Source organism: Halichoerus grypus, chromosome 3 (assembly GCF_964656455.1).
Source record: "Halichoerus grypus chromosome 3, mHalGry1.hap1.1, whole genome shotgun sequence".
Classification (NCBI taxonomy): Eukaryota; Metazoa; Chordata; class Mammalia; order Carnivora; family Phocidae; genus Halichoerus; species Halichoerus grypus.
The window spans coordinates 54,211,342-54,234,339 of NC_135714.1; the positions used below are offsets into that span (position 1 = coordinate 54,211,342).

General features: G+C 33.2%; 1 protein-coding gene across 4 annotated transcripts in view; it reads right to left on the reverse strand.

Moving 5' to 3' along the window:
- Positions 1-22,998, reverse strand: part of UBA6 (ubiquitin like modifier activating enzyme 6) — a 108,926-nt gene that overhangs the window by 62,657 nt on the left and 23,271 nt on the right. For 3 of the 4 annotated variants that reach the window (XM_078068737.1, XM_078068739.1, XM_078068738.1), the window contains exons 3-14: positions 22,450-22,544; positions 21,649-21,677; positions 17,790-17,884; positions 17,162-17,273; positions 15,047-15,127; positions 11,903-12,025; positions 9,939-10,062; positions 8,173-8,276; positions 6,887-6,949; positions 6,016-6,092; positions 5,365-5,431; positions 179-322 (exon numbers count right to left, since the gene is read on the reverse strand). In XM_078068737.1, the coding sequence (XP_077924863.1) occupies positions 179-322; positions 5,365-5,431; positions 6,016-6,092; positions 6,887-6,949; positions 8,173-8,276; positions 9,939-10,062; positions 11,903-12,025; positions 15,047-15,127; positions 17,162-17,273; positions 17,790-17,884; positions 21,649-21,677; positions 22,450-22,544 (1,114 nt within the window). The remainder of the gene's footprint in view (positions 1-178; positions 323-5,364; positions 5,432-6,015; positions 6,093-6,886; positions 6,950-8,172; positions 8,277-9,938; positions 10,063-11,902; positions 12,026-15,046; positions 15,128-17,161; positions 17,274-17,789; positions 17,885-21,648; positions 21,678-22,449; positions 22,545-22,998) is intronic. The other variant, XM_078068740.1, reaches the window with a different exon arrangement.

Below are 22,998 nucleotides of genomic sequence, written 5' to 3' on the forward strand. Positions count from 1 at the left end.
TTGTCAGTTTCAATTAGAGAATTAAATTTTGGTGGCATATCACATCTAACTCATGCATCAAAAAATATTTTAACGTTGCTTTTATAATATATTAATATGATAATTCATAACAAACACTCATTGTATGGGTGGGAAATTCAACATTAAGTATAGAAAAATATTAAAATACAGAACTAACCCACTGGCACAACGGAGAAAACTTCCCTGTCACGGCTTTCAATACTTCTTGGCTGGCAACACCTCCTACTGCGGCAGCAAGTGGGGGTAAAAAACCTTGAGCAGTCCAAGAGAGCCAATGCACAATGTCAGCATTTACTTCTGGCTGAAACACAAGCCACGAAAGACAATAATCAATGGTTACAAAGACACTCAAAATTTCAATGGCTTAGTGTGAGAATTATTAAATTACTGTAGCTTAACTTCTAAAAAAGCTACTCAATTACCCTACTAAATAGATTTTAAGTCCTAAAAAAGTTCCAATCTCATAATAAAAGATCCAAATGCATGTTAGTTACCATAAGCAGTATTTCTCTATACCAGTAACTGCCCATTTTTGCTTTCTGAATCTTTATGTTACACTAGGGTAAGATTTAAGATTAACCGGAATATCTACCATTTACAGTTTTTGTTAAAGACCAGTTAGTTCTGTGATGTCAGTCAATATTTATAAACAACCAGAATTTTTTAAAAAGTGTTTTAATGAAAACTATGGGAAAACCTTGATCCTAAAAAAGTGAAAATAAAGATAAACTGATCCATAAAAAATGATAAGGAGTTATCAGTTTGTGCTTGAAGTGGTAAATAAAAAGTAAAAGGTCAAAAATAATGAGGCAATACACTGTTAGAAAAAAAATTGAGAGTAATGGCAATTTTTCATACTAATTTAAGAACCAATCACCATGAAGTTCTCATTATCATACTTAAAAACTGAAATGGTGTTTCTTGAAATAAGACTTTCTTATTAGTATTTTTAAGGAAATATTGGAGAATTGGATTCTGGAGCTATTAGCACAATTCTTATTTGTCAGAAAGATCTCTTCATGAGCTCTGGCTTCTCTTTCTCTTCCTGTTCTTTCAACACCAGTAACCTTAATCTTAATAAAATCTTTTTTTTTTAATGATTTTTTATTTATTTGACAGAGAAAGACACAGCGAGAGAGGGAACACAAGCAGGGGGAGAGGGAGAAGCAGGCTCCCCGCAGAGCAGGGAGCCCGATGTGGGGCTTGATCCCAGGACCCTGGGATCATGACCTGAGCCGAAGGCAGACGCTTAACGACTGAGCCACCCAGGTGCCCCACCCGTAACCTTAATCTTAATGATAAGAATCAAATAGAGCTCAACTGATTTGAAATCCTATGTAAAATAACACTACATGTGCATTTTGTGATACAAAAAGAGGTTACTCTCTACTTACTATTCCACCCACTCCATTTCACTGTTCTAGATTTCATTATTTTTCAACTACTTAGCACTAAACTCAACCCAGATTATGATTTCATTTAAGCTGTGCCATTTCTGAAGGCAGAGATACTGGTGGTAGTGATAATATTAAAAACAATGATGAGAATGTGAATAGAAGCAGGTAATTTGAGCACCTACCGTGAGTTTATATTAAATCCACATGTAATTTGCAAAATAATCCTAGGAAATATAATTTTTTTCATACAAATGAGAAAACTGAAACTTTGAAAAAGGAATTTACTTAAGATTTTATAGCTAATAAAATGGAATCTGAACCCCAAAAGTCCAACTTACCATTAGGTTACACTATCTCCCAAGATTCTATTATTTTTTAATTAACAAACAGCCAAATCTGGACAATATTTGGTTGCCTTAGGATAATGACAACAGCCTAAACCTGAATTTCCCCACACAATCTCTAAAAATAGGTATATATCCACATTATCCACAAGAAGAGAAATAAACCAGTGGCAGAGTTTCAGTATTACTAAGAAACAGAACATTATGAACCTCAAATTACCTGTAAATAGAAAAATAAGTTCTAACCTCCAACAAAACCACTTCTGGACATCATACTGTTGCAAGGCTGCACAAAGAGCAGGAAGTGTGTAACCACAGAAAACAGAATGAAAGGCCTACTGGCAAATCATTCTAAGAAAACAGAAAGCCCAATACTAAGTGCAAAAAATACTGAAAATGTATGAAATCTAGCAGATCTCAGCACTGACTATGGTGAAAGAATTTATCTGGGAGAGAATGATGTAAATAGAAAGAGGGAGACATCCTTTGACACAGAAGGCTAAAACAAGAAATAAGAGAGGAAGTTAAGGATTTGGCAGAAATCAAAGAGTTCCACAAGACACCAACACCTATCCTCCAAAAAAAAAAAAAAACAAATAAAACCAAAAACCCCCAAACCCCAAAAAACCATCCATTAAAGAAACCCCAGTATCCTAAGGGAATAGGGGTTTTAGAAGTAGTAATCTGAAAAAGCATGCAAAACCCTTACTCTGAACCAAAAATATGCAGAAAAACCAATTTACTATACCAAAGTTATGAAAGAAGGAAGCAGAAAATTAGAATCAAAACATTTCAGCTCCTGAAAATTTCTCCTCCAAACTAATCACAAGGCAGAGGAAATTTGATTGAGTGAATTATATATCCTTAACGAACATTTGGGAGATGTGGGAAAACAAACACAAAAAAAACCTCACCTTGAGTCGGAAATTTAATAACTAAGTACCAAAATGATCCATTCCACCAGCAAACACTCCCCTCCCCCGCAAAAGGGGAAGAAATAAATAAAATCTGAATCTATGTATCAAAATGGGCTCATAGTATACCTGGGAAAATGGACTGAATGATCAATTCTGAGATATAACCAGGTAAAATTATTACACTTTACAGATGAAAAAATATACAAAGTCACAAGGCAAAAAGACCAGACTACTTATAAGAATAAGAAAATTAAGCTGGCATCATATTTTTCAACAAATTTCTCAACAGTAAGATACAAAGCAAGATACCACTGAAGAAAGTAAGGCCTATAATTTTATATTCAGCCAAGTTGTCTTTCAAGCATGGAGGCTACCGAAAATATTTAAAACATGTAAGAACTCAGAAAAAAAACATAATTTTGAGCTCTTTCTAAGAAACAGAGACCAAACTTGATTTCAAGACTTACCATACAGCTATAGTAATCAAGACAGGATGGTACTAGCAAAAGGACAGAAACAACCAATAGAAGATATAACACTGAGTTCAGAAGTAGCCCTACACATATGTGTTCAATAAATTACTGACAACGAATACCCAGAATATTGAATAAGGAAAGAATTATCGTTTCAACAAATAGGCTAGAATTATTGGATGTTCATATACAAAAAAATCAACCTTAATCTATGCCTGGCAAGGTATAAAAAAATAAACTCATAAAAAAAAATAAACTCACAAAACTGTACCCAATGAATTCAAAATGTAAGTTATGTACACTTGACCTATACTTGGCATGTATACAAAAATGAGCTCACAAAACTATAAAAATTCTCAAAGAAAACACAGGACAAAAGTTGTGACCTTGGATTTAAAAAGAGGTACAACCACATACAAAAAAACTGAAACTCTGAAGTTTATCAAAATTAAAAACTTCTCTTTAAAAGACACTGTAATAAAATGAGAAGACAACCCACGGACTGGACGAGAATATTTGTAAAACAGGTATCCCATAAAGGACTGATACCCAGAATATATAAAGAACTCTCTCAATCAATGAGAAAACAACCTACCTAATTAAAAAACAGACAAAGATTTGAAAGGACAGTTTATCAAAGAAGAGACAGGAATGACAAATAAGCACATGAAAAGATACAAAATTCATAGTCATCAATGAAATGCAAATTAAAACCAAAACAAGATACCAATACACACACTTTAAAATGGCTCAAATCAAAAAACAGATAATACACCATTATGGAAAGAATACAGAGCAATTCAAACTCTCATACATTTCTGGTGGAAATGCAAAAATGGTACAGCGACTCCGCAAAAACAATTTGGCAGTTTCTTATAAAATTAAACAGATACCTATCATTTGACTCTGTAATACACTACTAGGTGTTTACCCATGAGAAATGAAAACATATGTCCACATCAAAATCCGTATGGAGGTGTGTAGGAGCTTTATTCATAATTGCTCATATTGGAAACCCAAATGTCCACCAACTGCTATAGGGGAAAACAAATTGTGGTATACCTATACAATGGAATACTAATCAACAATAAATACGAATGAAAATGCAACAACATGGATGAAATTCAAATTCATTACATTTAGTAAAAGAATCCGGACTCAAAAGGCTACATATTGCATGATTCCATTTACATGACATTCTAAGGAAAAGGCAAAACTATCCTGGTTGCTTGGATTGGTTGGGGGAGAGGGAGATGACTATATAGAGGCATGAGGGAATTTTTTGGCATTATGAAAATGTTTTATCTCTTGATGATGGTGGTGGATACATGACTGTACACTTTGACTTAATTGTGTACAGTTTAATTGTATACAGAATTTTGTGTACTGTATTATCTAAAAAGGGTGAAATTTTCTTTATCTAAGTTTTATCTCAATAAGCCTGATGAATCCTTAATCATATCCTTCCTTTTAATCACAATCTTCATCAGTCTATTTGTAGCTTTTCACACTTTTCTGTAACCACTAAATATGCATAAAAGGCCTTTAACTTGTGGTTAATGACTCACTGTTTTCAGTACATTATTTCCTTCTTCACGTAAAATATGAGATAATTTTCTACTTAACCACTAATGTTAAGACTTTTCATTTCCTCCTCCTTTTTATAGTATAATAACGAAAACAATAAAATTTTCAACTAATTGCACGAACGCTGCTATTTTGGTATCTGCTAAAATGAAACTATTGGCCAGCAGGCACCGGCATCGTAACATGGAAAAGCCATTTTCTGGGCGAAATGTCCAAACATGATATGCAAAATGCAGTTAAGAGATATGAATAAATAATGGATAAAAGATTTATAGGAAAGCTTAACAACTTTATACAGTGAGTTTCAGTGGGTTAACAAAGTAAATCAGAAGAGATAATATTAATACTAAAAATATAGCAGCAACAGCAAATAGTAATTACTATATGCCACATACTCTTCTAAGTACTTCACAAAATTAAATCACTTAGTGTTCATAATAACCTCTGAGGTAGCTTAACCCTATTTCATAGATTTAAAAATTAAAGCAGAACAAATTCAAGTAACATGCCTACTGTCACAGAGTTAATAAGCAGCAAAGCTGGGATCTGAAAGTTAAGAGAATATTAATATACAGAATGTTTATATGTTACACCTTTTTTGATGGCCATAACTTTGAATATTCACCTTCTCTTTCAAGGTTTCACTTATAGACGTTGCTAGTTTCAAGAGCTCTTCTGAATCTTGTTGGCACCTAGGATTCAAAAATGAAGCACCCCAATTTCAATTTTCTCAAGTGCTATAAACAGTAAGTCATATTCAAAACTAAAATTTCAGAAATATGTAAAAAAAAGTGGAATTTTGCCAGCAGGTAGCATGAAGTGCTTCCCTGACTTGAAGGTAACTGATTCATAAATACATTAATTAAAAATCATGTTTACCTAAGGATGGTATATAAATAGGATTTAGTTTTAAATTGACAAGGCAAAAACTTTTTGCAACAATACCTCTGACTTAATAGGCTAGAAAGGAAAAAATTACATAGTGGACTCATAATTCAATAATTCTCAGATTTTTTTGTTTTAGAAAGTTGTAGCTTTTGAAGACTTCAAAATGGGAAAATTCCTATTTAGCTTAATTCCATTTTTATAAATTGTTATTTCCACTTCCACCAGAACAAAGAACAGAAGGTTATAATAAATGTTTATATAGTTCGGTGTATCTAGTAGTGTTGCAACTATAAGGGGCTTTAGTTACTTTTTAAATTTTTTAAACTATCATTTCCAAAATACTGCTTTTATAGTAAGGGAAAAAGTTATTTCAAACAAAAAACGTTACCCAATATTTGGCTTGCGACTACAGTTCTCCTGAAACTGGTCCAAGGCAAGCATTGCTGTGTGAATCTGTAAAGGTGCCTATTTAGAACATTAAAAATTGGTCAACAGTTATTGAGAGTATAATACGTGCTAGACAGGCACTGTGCTAACACTTCATAAATATTATTTCTTACGATAAATTAATTACCTTAATACTACTATTATCTCTAATTAACAGATAAGGAAGCTGAAGCTTAGAGAAGTTAAACAGCTTGACATCAAGGCCATGAAGCTATATTTAAGCAACAGATCCAAGTGTCAATCCCAGGTAGTATAACCAGTTTTTAGTACATTATCCATATGAAAGAGTAATTATCAATTAAACAACAACAACAAAAAACCATCTGTACAAGATCAGTATCACCTAATCCTTTTTCCTGATCAACATTTACAATTTGGAAACTGTTAATATAAGTCTTTCCTTATCACAAATACATTCACTGCTACAAAATTATATTCAGGGATTTAAAAGAACAGAATAAATGCTTCCAAGGTTTTTAGGAAGAAACATGTATCATATAAAACTCTACATGGTTCAGAAAATCTTTTAGTAAGATCATCTGCATAAATTATTGAAATCATTTTTTTAACTGCCAAAGCTAGCATATCATTATTAAAGTAAAACATTTTCTATTATTTTAATATTTTTCCATGGTATAAATTCCTGTTTTTAATTCTTGGGAGTTAACCCTAGATATGTGAATCCAACCTTTATTAAAAAACCTGACAGAAAGGTATATACATGGTTACCCTACTTTAACTTTATAATGTCTCTTACCAATTCCCAACCCCCACTCTGCTGCCTCTTTCAAACCTACAAAGCGTTTATTTACCTCAGGTTTACTAAAATCTGCAATAAGGCATTTTGGATGTTTTATCTGAATCTCCAATGGTTCCTTAAAAGAAACAAAAACTATTACTTCAGAGCAAGTAAGTGATTACTTAACAAAATATATAGAGCACTAAAAGGAATACATCTCTCCCAAAGGTCTGAAATAAATATGGATGGTTGGGCTAATATGGTTTAATTGAAATATAAAAGAGCTACTATTCCCCACTGTCCCTTGTTTTAATTGCTACACATCATTTTTTAAATGTTAAATGCAATGAGACAACCTGCTGTACATACTATATTTGGGAAGAATTGGTGAAAACACCTGTGTACTTGAAAAAATCTGTTTAATCAAAAAGTTACCATATTTTTTTGATATCAAATTATCAAGATTAACTGTTAGCCTGACAAGACCTGAATAAATACTCAAAAGCTGAAATTTTCTGTGTGGAGCAAAGAACACACGAAGGCCAAAAAACCCAGCCAACCAACCAACCATCCCCCCAAAACACCCACCCAATCTGAAATTTACTTGGGGCATAAACCTGGGGCATAATTAAAAACTGGGGATAGTGGCAAGACGAAATAATGCAGGGGCAGATTTGATGAACTGTATTTTAATCTGTTGTTTTGTTCAAACTTTGGTTTGGACTAAGCCTTGTAGAGGACTATGGTTAATAATTGTTCTGGAAAAGAAGAGGCAATCAAGTTAAACCTTGAGAACTTGCAAGAAAAGATAGAGATGTAGTAGACAGCTTATAATGAGAAGTGGCCTGTGGATTTAAGCTGCAAGAGACTCCTTAGTTCCTTGGTACACAGGCTCCTCCAGTGTGAGACTCCATCTCAGGACCCTGGGATCATGACCTGAGCAGAAGGTAGACACTTAACCGACTGAGCCACTGAGGTGTCCCTACTATATTCTCTTTATTTAGATATTTACATTTTCCTTTCAATGCCAGGTTATAGGACTTACTTTACATTTCCAACATATACACTCTTTCTTGAAATTAAAATTTAAAAACCTGAACTGACAAGTATGACAAATAAAATATTCCTGTTACTTTAAAAATGTAAATAAGTGAGTTTAATTGAAATATAAATCTTGATATCCAGTTTATTTCCTTAAATTGATCTCATTTCCCTCAAAGTGGGTACAAATTAAAAACCAAAAATCTGTTCAGCTCCTAAATTAACCGTCCGGTTAACATTTTATTACTTTTTTCTCTTCTGCCATTTTTCTTCTGCAAAGAAATATATTTAAAGCAAAAAAAAAAAAAAAATACTTACAAAGCAAAATGTTTTAGGAGTCTTAACTTGGACAGCTATGCCTCCATGTAAATAAGGTTCCAGTTCTGTAGTATCACCAATGCTAAAAGAAAATGGTGATACCACTAAAAGAAAAATAAGAAAACCATTATATACTGATATAAGTATTCAAATTTGAAGATTTATTATGATAAAGATGTTAATTTTTCCTAATTTATAAAATTAGAAGATCCCATTATAAATCTTTTTTGTAGGAGGCAGAAAGTGTGGAAAACGAGACAAGCTATTTTTCCAGTGTGAACTTAAGGACTTAAAAATAACCAAGAAAACTCAGAGGAGGAAAATAGTAATGAGGGGTGCTTATCACTAGATATTAAAATATTTTATACAACATCAATCACTAATATTGATAACTAATTATATATAAGTAATACTAACATATAGTGTGGTACTTGCTAATGAGTAGATAGGCAGACAAATGGAACATTTTATACGTAAGCCTTAAGATTCTGAACCATCACAATCCCCCATTGTATAGACCCCAAAATAACAATAACCCTAAATGATTAGTTGAGTCAATTTTTGTAAAAGCAGATAAAAATTCTTTAATATCAATGATCTAATCTGTATTTTACATATCTGGATATAGTCTGGGAAACAAAATCCAGTAATTTTGTTACCAAAGATGCTTAACTAATTGTAGATCCAAAATTGTTTTAGTATAAAGAGTTCATAATAGGGACTAATTTTTTCTCTCCTAAGGATCCATTTTGCAGTCATTACAAGAAAAAAATAATCCATTTACCAGTCTATACAGTAATTACATAATTAGACTTTAAAATGTCCTAAAGATAAACCTGAATCGTTTTTAGCTAACAGGTGTAAACATGCCATCTTTGAGTTACAAGATGTCTGGCAATGTCTTTAACTCTTTTAAACATGGCTGGAGGAAAATCACAAACTATGCAAAAATTCACTATCTTCAACTTCAAACTGGCACTAAATGAAGCTTGATAATCTTTCTATTTTTTTAAAATATTTACTCTCCTCAAATCTCTGACCTTGGCACCTTTCCTCTCCTTGGGACAATGATCTCATCTATTAAAAAAACCCCGAATTTCTTCAACTTTTTGCCAACAAACCCACAAACTTGCCTGCAATAACATCCATTCATTCCTTTTATCCATCCAAGCCACTGAACAAAAACATGTCTCCACTTGTATAGTTCATTGCCACCTTACTCGATGAGCCTAAGCTGTCTGCATTATCTTCTCTCCAAAACCTCCCTTTCTTGCACTCCCTAAATGAATAAATAAGTTCCCCATGTTGGAATCTTTGCTTACTTATTATATGAGATTATGAAATTTCCTCTTAAATACCTTAAGACTTTTGCTATCTCAACTCCCACTGCCAGCACTGCCATATTTTTTAGTCCCTTGAACTGTTCTGTCTTTTATTATATGTCTTTGCATAGAATATTCTTTTCACCACCTTCCTAAGTCAATGCAATCTTAATTTTTTAATCAAGATACTCTGTCCCCACTGCTGCTGTACCAAGACTGGGTAGATTTCTTTGCTACATTTAGAGTTCCCAGAATGCCTGTACTCTCTTTATACCATCACTGCTTAATGCAAACATCTCCTCACTTGGATTGAATGTTTTGAGGCCAAGAACTAGATCATGTTTGTCTGAGTTAATGCTGTGTTCTCAACACTGAGTAGACTAAGTTATTTAAGTGCTGAATAACAAGTAAGTAGAAATGAATTAATAAAACACATGAACTTACCAGTTATTTGTTGTGTAGATCCATTTAAGCCTGTCATTCCATTAACTTCTCGAAATGTTAAAAACTGTCCAGTCTCAAGCTTGTGAGGATGATTTTCAAGGCAGGTGACAATGCCAGGATTAGCCTAAAGACAAGTTCATGTATATCTTTTTTGTACAAATTTCAAATCTCACACAAAAGGGACCATGCTATCATAAAATTCTCAAAACAATCAAAATACTAAGACACTTAGTAAAGATACTTAGTAAAGGCAAGCCTTTTAAGAATTATCGCAAAGTAATGATCATCTTATTTTATTATGAATGTTTAAAATATAATTTTTATATTTTGGGGAGATAGAGATTCTACATGGGAGTTCAAATATTTCACAGATAAAAAGATTTTTGTGACTTCTAAAAGACATTCAAAGTCATCAAATTTAAATTTTAAAGTCATGTTACAAAAAACTCTGTGCAAAAAAAGATGAGTCTAACTTTGAAGAGCAAAGAAATACAAGAAAGAAGGATAGAAATTTAAAGCCAGGAAACTGGTAGTTTAAAGCCTCCCCAACACTTAAAGGAAAAAAAATATCATGTAGCCCAGCTTACCAGGATAAAAATAGGAAGAAATTGGCTTATCTTACCAAACAGGATGGATGAAATAGGTCAAAGGCCCAGAAATTTCTTAGCTATATGTAATCCAACACACTTCTTGAGTAAGGTAATAATAATTTAATCTACATAAAACCTAAAGAATTGTCATTCTGTCTTTCATAATTGTGAGGATTCCAAAAAGTCTCCTGTGGCTTAGTAATTTGGAAAAGAACAAAACTATGATCACAAACATGTAGATAAAACTAACCTAATGTGGGTTTACTAATGTCTCAAGAAGAATAAAATTCTTAAGGATTTTATTAAAAAAGAGGAATAATTTGCAGATAAGTTAAATGGGAACATTTATGGTATTTTATAATTCTTTATGGATAACCTTCATACTTTGTGCACTATTCAATAAAAGAAAATACCAATGCAATACAAGAATCCATACTATACCCTGGAGCCTATTCTAACTGTATGATATTCTCAGGGACAAAACTAAAAACAAGTACAAAGGTTAAAGGCTGAATAAAAAAATCATTCTGTAAGTAGAGAGACAGAGAATGATTTTTTTAGCATTTTTCTTAAAAAGGGGTGTAAAGGCAACATTACACTGGGTTAAAAATCAAGCATAAAGATAGAAGCACAAACACTATTAGGTCAAAGTATATTATTTCCTTACATTTGGCTTCTTTTGAGCTTTAATGTAAATTGATTAGAAAGAATGCAAATAAACGTAATGATTTAGACTAAAAAACCAGTAGCAGAAATTGACCATGATGATTTCTCCAATTCTTTTAGGGAATAAAAAACTTAAGCTTATATGAAGAGAATGTGGTTAGAAAGTTCATACTTTTTGATCTTAAGGGTAATTAATTCTTACACGTTTTTCCTCCTCCAAATGATGTTTTAGAAATATAACAAATTTTAGAAAAGCTTTTGTCTATAATGACTTAAGCATGCATCCTCCTGCAGTCAAGTGTTGGGCCAGGTGACTCATGACATACTTAGTACATCTACGATCTGACACAATAAACACAGTTCAGCAAACATTGAATCACACTTCATGTCCACAGGAGCACAACACTGAACAAAATTAAAATTAAAATTTATGACATAAGTAAATGTTGATCTATCGATTATTAACGTTAGAAGGAATCCAGATACTCTTGTAATATCCTAACTTAAATTTAGTTTTAATATAATACAATCAAGAAATTAACATAATATTCCCTCATGAATTACCTTAAAATATCATAAAACAAATTAAAAATATTATATATTACAATATTTTGCTAATATCACCTTTTAAAAAATTGTATTCACATCAACCTTAAAAAATCAATCATATAAATATACAATAATATATGTATATATACACAATCATACTTGTGTTATATTTGAAATGAAAATTTCTTTTGGCTCTTCTCCTGTTGTATCTGAAACTTCAAATTCATCACCGAAATCACAAAACAACCGTGACCAAATTCCATGTATATCTGCACTGATGAACTGTGAAATGATAAAAAACAAGTTCAAGCTTATCTATTTACATAAAGAGAAACCTCCACTTCTACTATTTTAAGCCCCTTCAATGACTTTATTTATAATTAAGATTATCCAAAAAACCCCACAAAAAAACAAAACAAAAACAAACAAAAGATTATCCTTTGGGATATAAAGTGAATCACAAATAAAATACATTATTTGTCTGTAAATTGGATCAGGAATCAAGGATACTGGTATTTGGGACTGGATATCTAAGTGTTACTACACAATTAGAAGATGCAGCACATCATCATAATACATTCTCTGATTTTTAAATAACAAGAATTCTTTCCTTGCCCTAAAAATCAAGCAAAGTATTTAAGAAATGGTTATTTTGGTTCAATGGTCTTAGCAGTAAATTTTTACTTTTCATTTGAGAAAATAAAAAGAGTGTCCATTCACCAAAAGTAGAGTTAATGGAAAATAGAACAGAGCTAAAAGCTGAAAATGGAGGCAATAAACAGAAAAGGACTGAGGGGGGCGCCTGGGTGGCTCAGTCGTTAAGCGTCTGCCTTCGGCTCAGGTCATGATCCCAGGGTCCTGGGATCAAGCCCCGCATCGGGCTCCCTGCTCCGTGGGAAGCCTGCTTCTCCCTTTCCCACTCCCCCTGCTTGTGTTCCCTCTCTCGCTGTGTCTCTGTCAAATAAATAAATAAAATCTTTAAAAAAAAAAAAAAGGACTGAGGAACTGACAGTATACATCAAAGTCAAGAGAGGTAAAAATCAGATTCTTAAACACAATCATTAATCATCGCTTTATTAAAAGTGATTTTTATATACAGACACTCCATTCTAAAAATCTGTAAAGAAACTGTTTTTGTGTTCAAAGTTATTTTTACAGTTAAAAATAATAAAGAAAAATTCTTATTCTGTAACACGTATGATCCTGTATAAAGTGATTTTTTTTTTTTTAACAAAAACTAAAGTCTATTCATATTTGGACATAAAAATGTAGCCCATTAAAGTAATTTATACCACTTTTACATAAAGTAGTGAAAGAGCTAATAGAAGACTACCTCCTACTGGATCATGTACTGCCTTTACTATCAAAATAGGTACACAAAGCATTTTTTATGAAACAAAACTGAGCAGAAATTTAGAAACTTTTTAACTTTAAAAGCTGCAAACTTGAGGACAATTTCTTTTCAAAACAACTTTCAAGTAGGACTATGTACATCAATTACATAAACAAAGATTTTAGTTCATAACTCAGTGTAATTATTTTGTAAAACTTCTGTGCCCTGTCTTAAGTTTACTCACTATCCTACGTTTTATTCATCTGTTTAATTTGAATTGTGAACCACAGCACAAATGTTGCACAGAACGTAAATATGTTAGTAAACAGCACAATCCAAAAATTTTTAGCACATCTATTTAATAGAGTATGATTGTTGGCTTAGTGCCTACCTCAAAGGAACAAATAGTTTTTTCCTTTTTCCAAAGGAACATATATAACCCCACAAAGGAGGTAGAGCTAGTAATATGTATGTAACTGCACAGGATAAATTATGATTTTTCCAATCTAAACCTATTTCCGGTCTTTCCAACGTCACCATGACTCAATTACTCCAGAAAAATCTAGATGTCATTCTTGATCATTCTTTCCTTCACAACTCATATTCATCCATTCTCATACTTCAAATTCAATGATTTCTTAAAATCTCTATTTCTACCTCTCTTGAATAAGGCACCAGCATCTCTCACTAGGCTACTAGTTGCCTCTACTCTACTCTTATAATTCAACGGCTCTCTTTTCTCTTTGATTTTGTGATTCCTTCATGTTCTTAAGAATTATTGAGGACTGAAAGAGCTTTTATTTATTTGGGTTATAACTACTGATATTTGCTGTGTTAGAGATTAAAACTGAGAAACATTTAAAACACAAGAATACACACACATTCCATTAGCAGTCAAAGCAATAGTATCACTACACATCATCTAGACTTTGGAAATTCCACTGTACCCCATAGGAGAATCAGAGTGAAAAAGCAAATAACATTTTAGTAATATTATGAAAATAGTTTGACTTTGCAGACCCCATGAAAAGATCTCAAGAATTTTTAGTATCCTTGGACCATACTTTGAAAACTACTGCTCTAGACTATTTTCCATACAGCATATCCAAAGTGATCTTTTAAAAACATAAATCAGGCCAAAATCATGGGCTTAAAACTCAGCTATCCTCAAAGTTATATAAGTTATATAAGTACCTCTAAAGTACTTCTCTGAACCTAATCCTCTGGTAACTTGTATTCATACTACTCTCCTCTTTACCCAAACTCCATTTTGGTCTTGCTTGCTTCTTGCTGTTCCTTAAACACATCAAGCAAATTTTAACACTTACAAGTCTTTATACTTGCTGTTCTTCATGCTTTGAATGCTCTTTCCCACATTTTCCATAGCTGGCTCTTTATCATTATTCAGGGTTCTATTCAAATGTCATCTCCTCAGAGAGGAGTTCCCTGACCTTCAATTTAAGAGAACCAGCACTGGTCCCCATCCCAACATCATGCAGACATTATACTCTACTCTTTACCTAGCTTTTTTATTATGTATCTTCCTTACTGAATGATAATCTTCTAGAGTAGGAAAATTTGTATGTCCTTCCTATTCACATATTCTTAGTGCCTACAACTCTATCTGTAGCAGATGCTCAATGAATATCTCTTACAAGAACCAATAAACCTCCTGAAAACCACCATTATACCATATTTAAAGATAGATGATGAATTCAATATTTACTATCCTTTCCATTCCTAACCTTAATTCTTCCTTAGTTTTGGCAATTTGCTATAAGGCAAATTTAGATCTTGGTTTTAAAAATAGGAAATGAATATGATGCCAAAATTAAAGAGGAAAATATAACTGATTGTCCTCATTTTTGTAAAAAAAAAAAAAAAATTCTTATATAACCCACTGAAAAGCTACAAATTCTAACAGTGAAAGTGTTCTTTAACTACATGTCATTATTAAATGATACTATTACCTTAATTGGAGGGCAATGAGAATGGCAAAAGTTATTGATCTTCTTCTGCAATGGAAGTTTGATCTCAGTCAATACTACACACTGTTAAGAAGAATATAAGAAATTAAATACTAGAAAATAAACAATTAGTTTGGAAAAATATACTTCTAAATCAGAAGCATTTTAGTTTGCATTATGCCAAAAACACATTACTTTTCTTATTAAAAAATACTATTCTATTGTACTCCATCCTAAGGTTAAAACCTGCAGAATTATGGGATAGCGAAAATAAAAATAACATATTTCATATTACATTAGTTGGCTTAGCTTGCTTTTACTTCATATATTCAACAGATTCACAATACAACAACTTTTGCTTTATGACAGTATCATTAGTGAAACCACCAAGTTGTTATTTTAAAATAGCAAATTATAATTGTCAATGCTTACCTTTTTATCATCACCCTGTGAGATAATGAGAGCTTTTATAATCAGATCTTATCTTAAATAACTTATAAAGGTCAAAAACTTTCCTAAGATTATTCATCTATCAAGTGGCAAAAGCAGAACTAGACTCTCAATCCAGACTTTTTCTTGCTGCTAGTTCCCATGAATTGGATAACTCACTTTCACTACAAATATCCAGGTGTGGATTTATTCTTATTTATCTAGCTCAGAATATGGTGTGCTTCCTGTAGGGAGATATTTCTCCTCCATGGGTCTCTTACTTTTTGTACATGTTTCAACTGGGTCTGCCATGAATCCAAGGCTCTTGACCATTCTTGGGCCATTTCTCAGGATTATATTTGCTTTGTGCAAGCTTACAGAATGATGTATTGATTTCCTCTGGAACAAAGAGCAAGCCTGTTTGTTGCTTGCTATGAAACAGCAGGTTTCCCAAGCTCAGTGGTCCTCTTCTCAAAAGGAACCCATTATATGTGCAGACATCCACTGAGTCCTCTGCACTAGACTAGTGGGTTTGGGGGGAAGGCAAGAGGAAATGAGGCAAATATAATATTCATACTTTTTTTTTCTTTCTAAGTAGGCTCCACATCCAGTGTGGAGCCTAACGTGGGGCCTGAATTCACGACCCTGAGATCAAGAACTGAGCTGAAATTGAATCAGACACTTAACTGACTGAACCATTCAGGTGCCTCATAATACTCATACTTCTTACCATGCTCTGAGTAATAAAGTCCTGAGTCTCTGACCCAGGAATCTCATGTTTTCTGCCAGCAACCAATAATAGTAACAGGCTAACTTACTAAATTTGTAAACAGAATAAAATCAAATCTTAGACTCATCATTCACTGAATCTAATTTGTGTTTTATCAATGCTGGAAAATTCTCAGCCAAAATTTTTTCGAATATTTGCTCTTTTCTAATACTCTCCTTCTGGAAATCTAATCTCATGAATCTCTGTGATTAAATTACAGAGAAAATCAGGGTCCACCTAATCACTTTTAAAACATCTAGGTGTTGAGAAGTAGACTGAATGTTGATCTGCACTTTTTATTCCTCTGCAATCGGATTATACATCATCCTTTGCCCATCGCCTTAGAAGAGCAGAGTGTACTTTCCTGCTCCTCAACTTTGGGCTTGACCATGTGACTTGCTTTGGCCCATGAAATATTAATGGGAGTAACATGAACGGAAGCTTGAAATGTGTTTAGATAGTTGGACTTGCCCTTTTGCATTTCTTTTATTGCCGTGACACCATGTTCTTGGTGGCCGCCTCGTTCTAGAAGAGAGGCATATGGAACAAAACACAGACTCTGCAATTTGAGTTCAGCCTAGAACAGCTGAACTCCAACCAACATGCAGATGCAGAAGAAAGAAATACATGTTGCTAGAAACCACTGAGTTTTGGGTAGTTTTTTATGAACATTACTGTGAAAGTAGCTGGGTTTCCACATGTATATGGTCATTAGTCAAATGTAATGGTTTTGTCAGTAATTCTGAGCCCCTTTCCCTAAAATGGAGCATTTGAAAGGTATTACTCCAAAGAAAGTCTTTTATCCTAAAATTTTCTGTTCTGCTCAAGAGACTAGGTTTAATTAATTATATACTACAATAATACTTAACAATCTGCCTTGTAATCTGTCAATAACATCTAATATAAAATAGAGTACCAACCTGGTATTTATCTAAGAAGGAGAGATCTGTGGTTTCATTTAAAGGAACAGAAGATGATGTGACATGAACGTATGGATTTAGTTCTGCAATATGTTGAAGTACAGCTTCAGCCCTAAAAAAAAAAAAAAAAAAAAAAAAAGACTTTTACAATTCTTTCGTTCAATAACCCAATCCCTCATACTTGGGACACTTTGACGATATCAGAGAAACCTGAATGTTAGAAAATTTCAATGAAAATTTAACCAACTATACAGGAAGAAAGAAGGTAAGACTTATCTTTACAGAAAACTATATAATCTTGAGATGTAGTATACTGTCATATATCCATAGTAAGCCATATAATCTCAAAGTGTACCCCTATGGTTCCAAGCTCATTACGTCTTTTAATAATTCAGGATTAATAATGACGTTTAACAATCTTAAATTCATTTCTAGGTAGCAATATGAATATCTTAAAAATTTCACAAATATAAAGAATTAAAAAGTATATGTTAACACTTATTTTCTATGGTGATGTGAATTTATGGTGATGAGTCCACAGTTCTGTTCTGGGCACAGAAAATATTCTAAGTAATTGCAAGAGTAAAAAAAAATCCTACAAAAATACATCAAAATATCCTATCTTCACCTGTTTCTCATATTAACAACATCATCTTCACAGAGAAAGAAGTTGGTTCCTAGATCCCATGTTTGGCATTTTTCTGTATCATGAATGGTAAGTGCCTTCGAAAAAGAGAAAAATCTCTGTTAAAGTCAGGAATAAGACAACTATCTCCAATACCATTTATATTGTATCAGAATTATCCTGTGTAATTAGACAATACAAAGTAATTAAAAGCTTAAGAATTGGGAAGGATATAAAGTTGGATTCATTCACAGAAGGTATGACCATATATATCTGGAAACCCAGGAAAATTAATGAAAAAACTACTTTAACCCTTAAGAGAATTTTAATTTAGGAAAGTAGCACGTTATATTAATCAAAATACAAAAAATCAAAAGAACTCACAAACATTTCCAAATGCTCTAGGTTCAAAGTAAGATAACAAGATGACTAACCGGAAAGAACATTTTTAACTTATATTAGAGATCTTACAGAAAATGGGGCAAGGTATAGGAACGGGGAGTATACTGAAAAAGAAATGCATATGGTCCTTTAAAGTATTTAAGCAGGTTCAACCCTGTTCAAGAATGGAATACCTTAGCTCATTCATCAGAATGTCATAAATCCAAAAGTTTGATAATATACTCTATTGGTGAATGAGGTGAATCAGGCATTCTATTATTGGTGGGAATGTAGAGTGGAATAACCTCAATGGAAAATAATTTGGCAATCTCTAGCAAAATGTGTTTTATTCTTTGACACAGCAATCCCACTTTTAAGAATCTATCACAAAGACACACTGGGAAAGCTACGAAAAGACATTAAGTACAAGAGTATTAACTGTAGCACTATTTTTAATAGAAAAGACCCAAAGATAATAAAAATGTCCACCAATAAGGAACTGGGTAATTATATATGATACATCCATACAATGTATATCCATGCAGCTATAAAAAAAGAGTGAAATATATATATTTATCATTAGGGAGTAATCCCAGGATATGTTGTTAAGTGATAAGGAGCAAGGTGGAGGCAAGTATGGCACTTCATCTAAGAAAGGCATGTGGGATAAATATGTATACATACCCATATACAGATTGCATATGTGTATGTATGCATTTGCTTATATTTAAAAACATGAAAAAAAGGTGGGCAATCTAATAAGGGAAGGAGGGAATTGAGTAGAGAGAAGGTAGACTTATCTGAATAAACCTTGCTTTATAATTTCTACTTTGTCTTTTTTTTTTGAGAGAGTGAGAGAATGTGGCTGGGGGCGGGGGGTTGGGGGCATAGAGGGAGAAGCAGAGAGAGAATCTTAAGCAGGCTCCAAGCCCAGCACAGAGCCCAGGGTGGGACTTGATCTCACAACCCTGAGATCATGACCTGAGACGAAATCACAAGTTGGACATTTAACCGACTGAACCACCCAGGCGCCCCTATAAGTTCTACTTTGAATCATGTAAGTCTTATAACAGTAAAAGTACGTTAAATTTAAAAAAGTGATCCCTAAAAATCCACTACTACTACTTTCTAAACAGTAGTTAATTTGCCTGCCAAATCTAGATGGGATTCTTCCTAAGGATAAAAAAGAAAATCATAAAGTGATTTCAATAATTATATTGTTATTAAAAATACTGAAATTGTTATGCTGAAGTTATGTCATAAATAGGTATAATATAATATAGGATAAAACAAATACATAATTAGGTCCATGTCATTAAGACTCAAACCCTTAGAGTAAGACAAGAGATACAAATACAAAATAACAAAATTAAAGAGGTAGATACGCTATCATCCTAAACATGAAACTCAGAAATTTCAGTGTTCACTCATGATGAATTTTCTAGCTCTGTCCACTGAAAAGACTTTACCATCAGTGACAAAGACTACTAGGGTTGTATCAAAAGGACTCCAGAACTTGATGAAGATCCCAATAAGCAAAGATGAAATGATTTAAGCATCAACGAGAATAATAACTACACTGGATCAAAACAAATCATATATATTCAAATCCACATTTATCATGATGTTCATGTACACACACAGGCCACACAAGTTCACTAGTTACTGTTGGGGGATGATAGGAACTACTGATTTTGAAACCTGGTAAATAAAGGGTGAAAAAAAAATCAAGTATTTATCCTGCCTTTTATGCATGTACAAACTACACTTTAGTGAAACCAAATATGTGATGGAGAATTGTCTAAAATATTATTCCAGCTAAGAAATCAAAAAGAAATGACAGAATTAGAATATCATTATCCTTAATGAAATAATGAATCTAGGCAATGATCATTAATAGCTAGTAATAATCATAAAAACAAGGCCAGCAGATTATGATTTCCTCCTGATGAGAAAACATAAAATTATCTGTGAAGCAACAGTGCCAAAACAATCAAATCTGAATTTGAATCTCTGGATAGAACTACCAGTTTACAGGAAATACAAGGGCAGAGGTATATGTGATAAATGACCTGGTTTCATTTACAAGTACATTCTAAGGGGAAAAAAAATCAGGGAAGGGAAATCTGTACATCGAAAGAAATCAAATTCAGTATATGACTTGACTTGGATCCCGATTAGAACCAAAAAATAAAATTTTCATAAGACAATTGGGAAAATTTGAACTCTAACTAGATATCTGATGATTGAGGTAGGCAAGCTATAATTTAGCCCCAATGACTCCCAATTCCTGTTTCTCAGGCCTTCGTGTAATTCCTTTTCCTTACATTCATAAACTAGTGAATTGCTTTTACCAAACAAGCATAGATAACGGAATGTCACTTCTGAAATTAGGTTACAAAAGACTGATTTGTTTTGCTAATACATTTCCTTTCTTGTCTTCTTGCTAGCTTACTCTGATGAAGCAGACTGCCATATTGTGAGCTGTCCTATGGAAAGGGTCACATTTCAAGGAACTGAGGGTAACCTCCAACCAAGAGCCAGCAAGGAAATGAAGTAGGAATATGAAGTGGAACAGCCTTGCCAGTGAATCCTGTCAATCACTATGTGAGCGAACTTGGGAAGCAGATTCTTTCCTTAGCCTGGAGATGACTGTAGCCCTGCCAATATCGTGATTGGAGCCTCATGAGAGATCCTCAAACAGAGGAACCAGCTAAGATGGCCCTGATAAATTTTAAGTTGCTAAGTTTTGGGGTAATTTGTTTTCAGCAATAGCTAACTAAGACAATGCTATTAAGGAACTGGTTACATTTTTAGGTGTGAAAATGGTACTGTGGTTATGCTTTCAAAAGGCACCATTATCACTTAGAGATATATACTAATATATTTAAGGATGATATAATAGAATGTATAAGGGTTTTTTTTTTATTAGTTTCAGAGGTAGAATTTAGTGATTCATCAGTTGCAAATAATACGCAGTGCTCATTACAGCAAGTGCCCTCCTTAATGCCCATCACATAATTATCCCCCCTCTTCCCCCCTCCCGCAACCTCAGTTTGTTTCACAGAGTTCAGGGTCTCTTATGGTTTGTCTCCTCCTCAATTTTCATCTTATTTTATTTTTCCTTCCCTTCCCCTATGTGGATGTCTGAGTTTTATATCAAAATAATTTGGTGGTTGGGCAACAGTGGAGAATGGGAAAGAGATAACATGGAACAAATTTGTCTATGAGCAGGTAATTGCAGCTGCATGATGGATACATGGGGTTTTGTTAAGACTATTCTACTGTCATATAATTTTGAAATTTTCTGTAATAGTTTTTTTAAAAGGAGGAAAATACAGCATTAAAACAATTTTGCTACTAAATGAAGAAGCAGCAATAATTAGGCCAAAGTGTAAACAATATTACCACTAAGGATGAGCAAAAAAAAAAAAAGTTCACAACAAATACTTATTTTAACCAAGGACATTTACTCACTTACCTTAATTCCTGCAAGAACAAGATTCTTTGCTATGAAGGAAAAAGAGAAAGGAATAGCTTAATATTAAGAACATATATTAGACAGTTTTGATGGAGCTTGGTCACATCTCTGACTGGATAATTTTAACTTTTTTACTACCTAAGAAATACAAGTTCCTTAGAAAATGCAGACAAACAAAAAGGAAAAAGTTAAATTTTCTATCATACCACACTGAGGTATAATACACTAAAATTTTAGTGTATTATTTCAGACAGGCTGTTATAAATATATGTGTGTGTGCTCTATCATAATGAATTAAAGATACAGAAATGAAAAAAAAACAAAGATAGAGAAATGATCATTAATGGCTATTATCACAACAAAGAGAAGCAAAAGAGTCATTACTGGTTCCTTGTGGAAGAATATTAACAGTATATAGTGTTATAGTGAAATAGTGTTGTCAAGGGGTGCCTGGGTGGCTCAGTTGGTTAAGTGTCTGCCTTTGACTCAGGTCATGATCCCAAGGTCCTGGGACTGAGCCCCAGGTCAGGCTCCTTGCTCAGTGGGGAGCCTGCTCCTCCCTCTGCTCCTCCTCCTTGCTCCTGCTTGCTCTCCCTCTCAAATAAGTAAGTAAATCATAAAAAAAAAAAAAAAAAGAAAGAAAAGAAATAGTGTTGCCAAAAGAATCAAAACTGAATCTTCTCAAGGGTTTGGATCTAACTTCCTTTATAGGGAATAATATATACAAGGGAAAGAAATTAAATTCTTTAACTTACATTGCTCAAAGTGTCATATAAAATTATGAATAAAAATACTACTTACCAATTTCCAAACCAAGACCGCCCATACCACTTAAGAAAACATGGGACTTGGCCATCTTCTGCATTGCTGTGTCTCCAAGAACGTACCTCTGTCGACTATAGGTAAAACACAATAAAAAACAAATTATTTCACCCAAATTACATATCCTTTAAGGTTGTTTGCAAATGAATAGCCTAGCAACTAGAACCTGCCACAGACCTGTTTTGGATCACTTGCACAGTGTTTAATGTTTCTAAATTAACTGCCAAATATATGACATATTCTGAAAAAACTGAAGATCTGGCACCACCTTCTCGCATAGCAACAAACAGATGGAGTTGAGTAGGAGTTGTCCTGTTTAGATAGGGAGGATTATGTCTCTAGACTTGCCACAGTTCCCATCCTGCTCCTTTCATTTACTACCTCAGGGGCCACTACAGGCATCTGAGTTTGTTATCTCCACTTTAAGCCTTTACTGTAAACAGGATTTCTGAGACAAAAAAATTGGTTCCCTTCTTGGAGTTTAGATGACTTATAGCAGTTTTCTATTATTTTATTTATTTCTTTTCA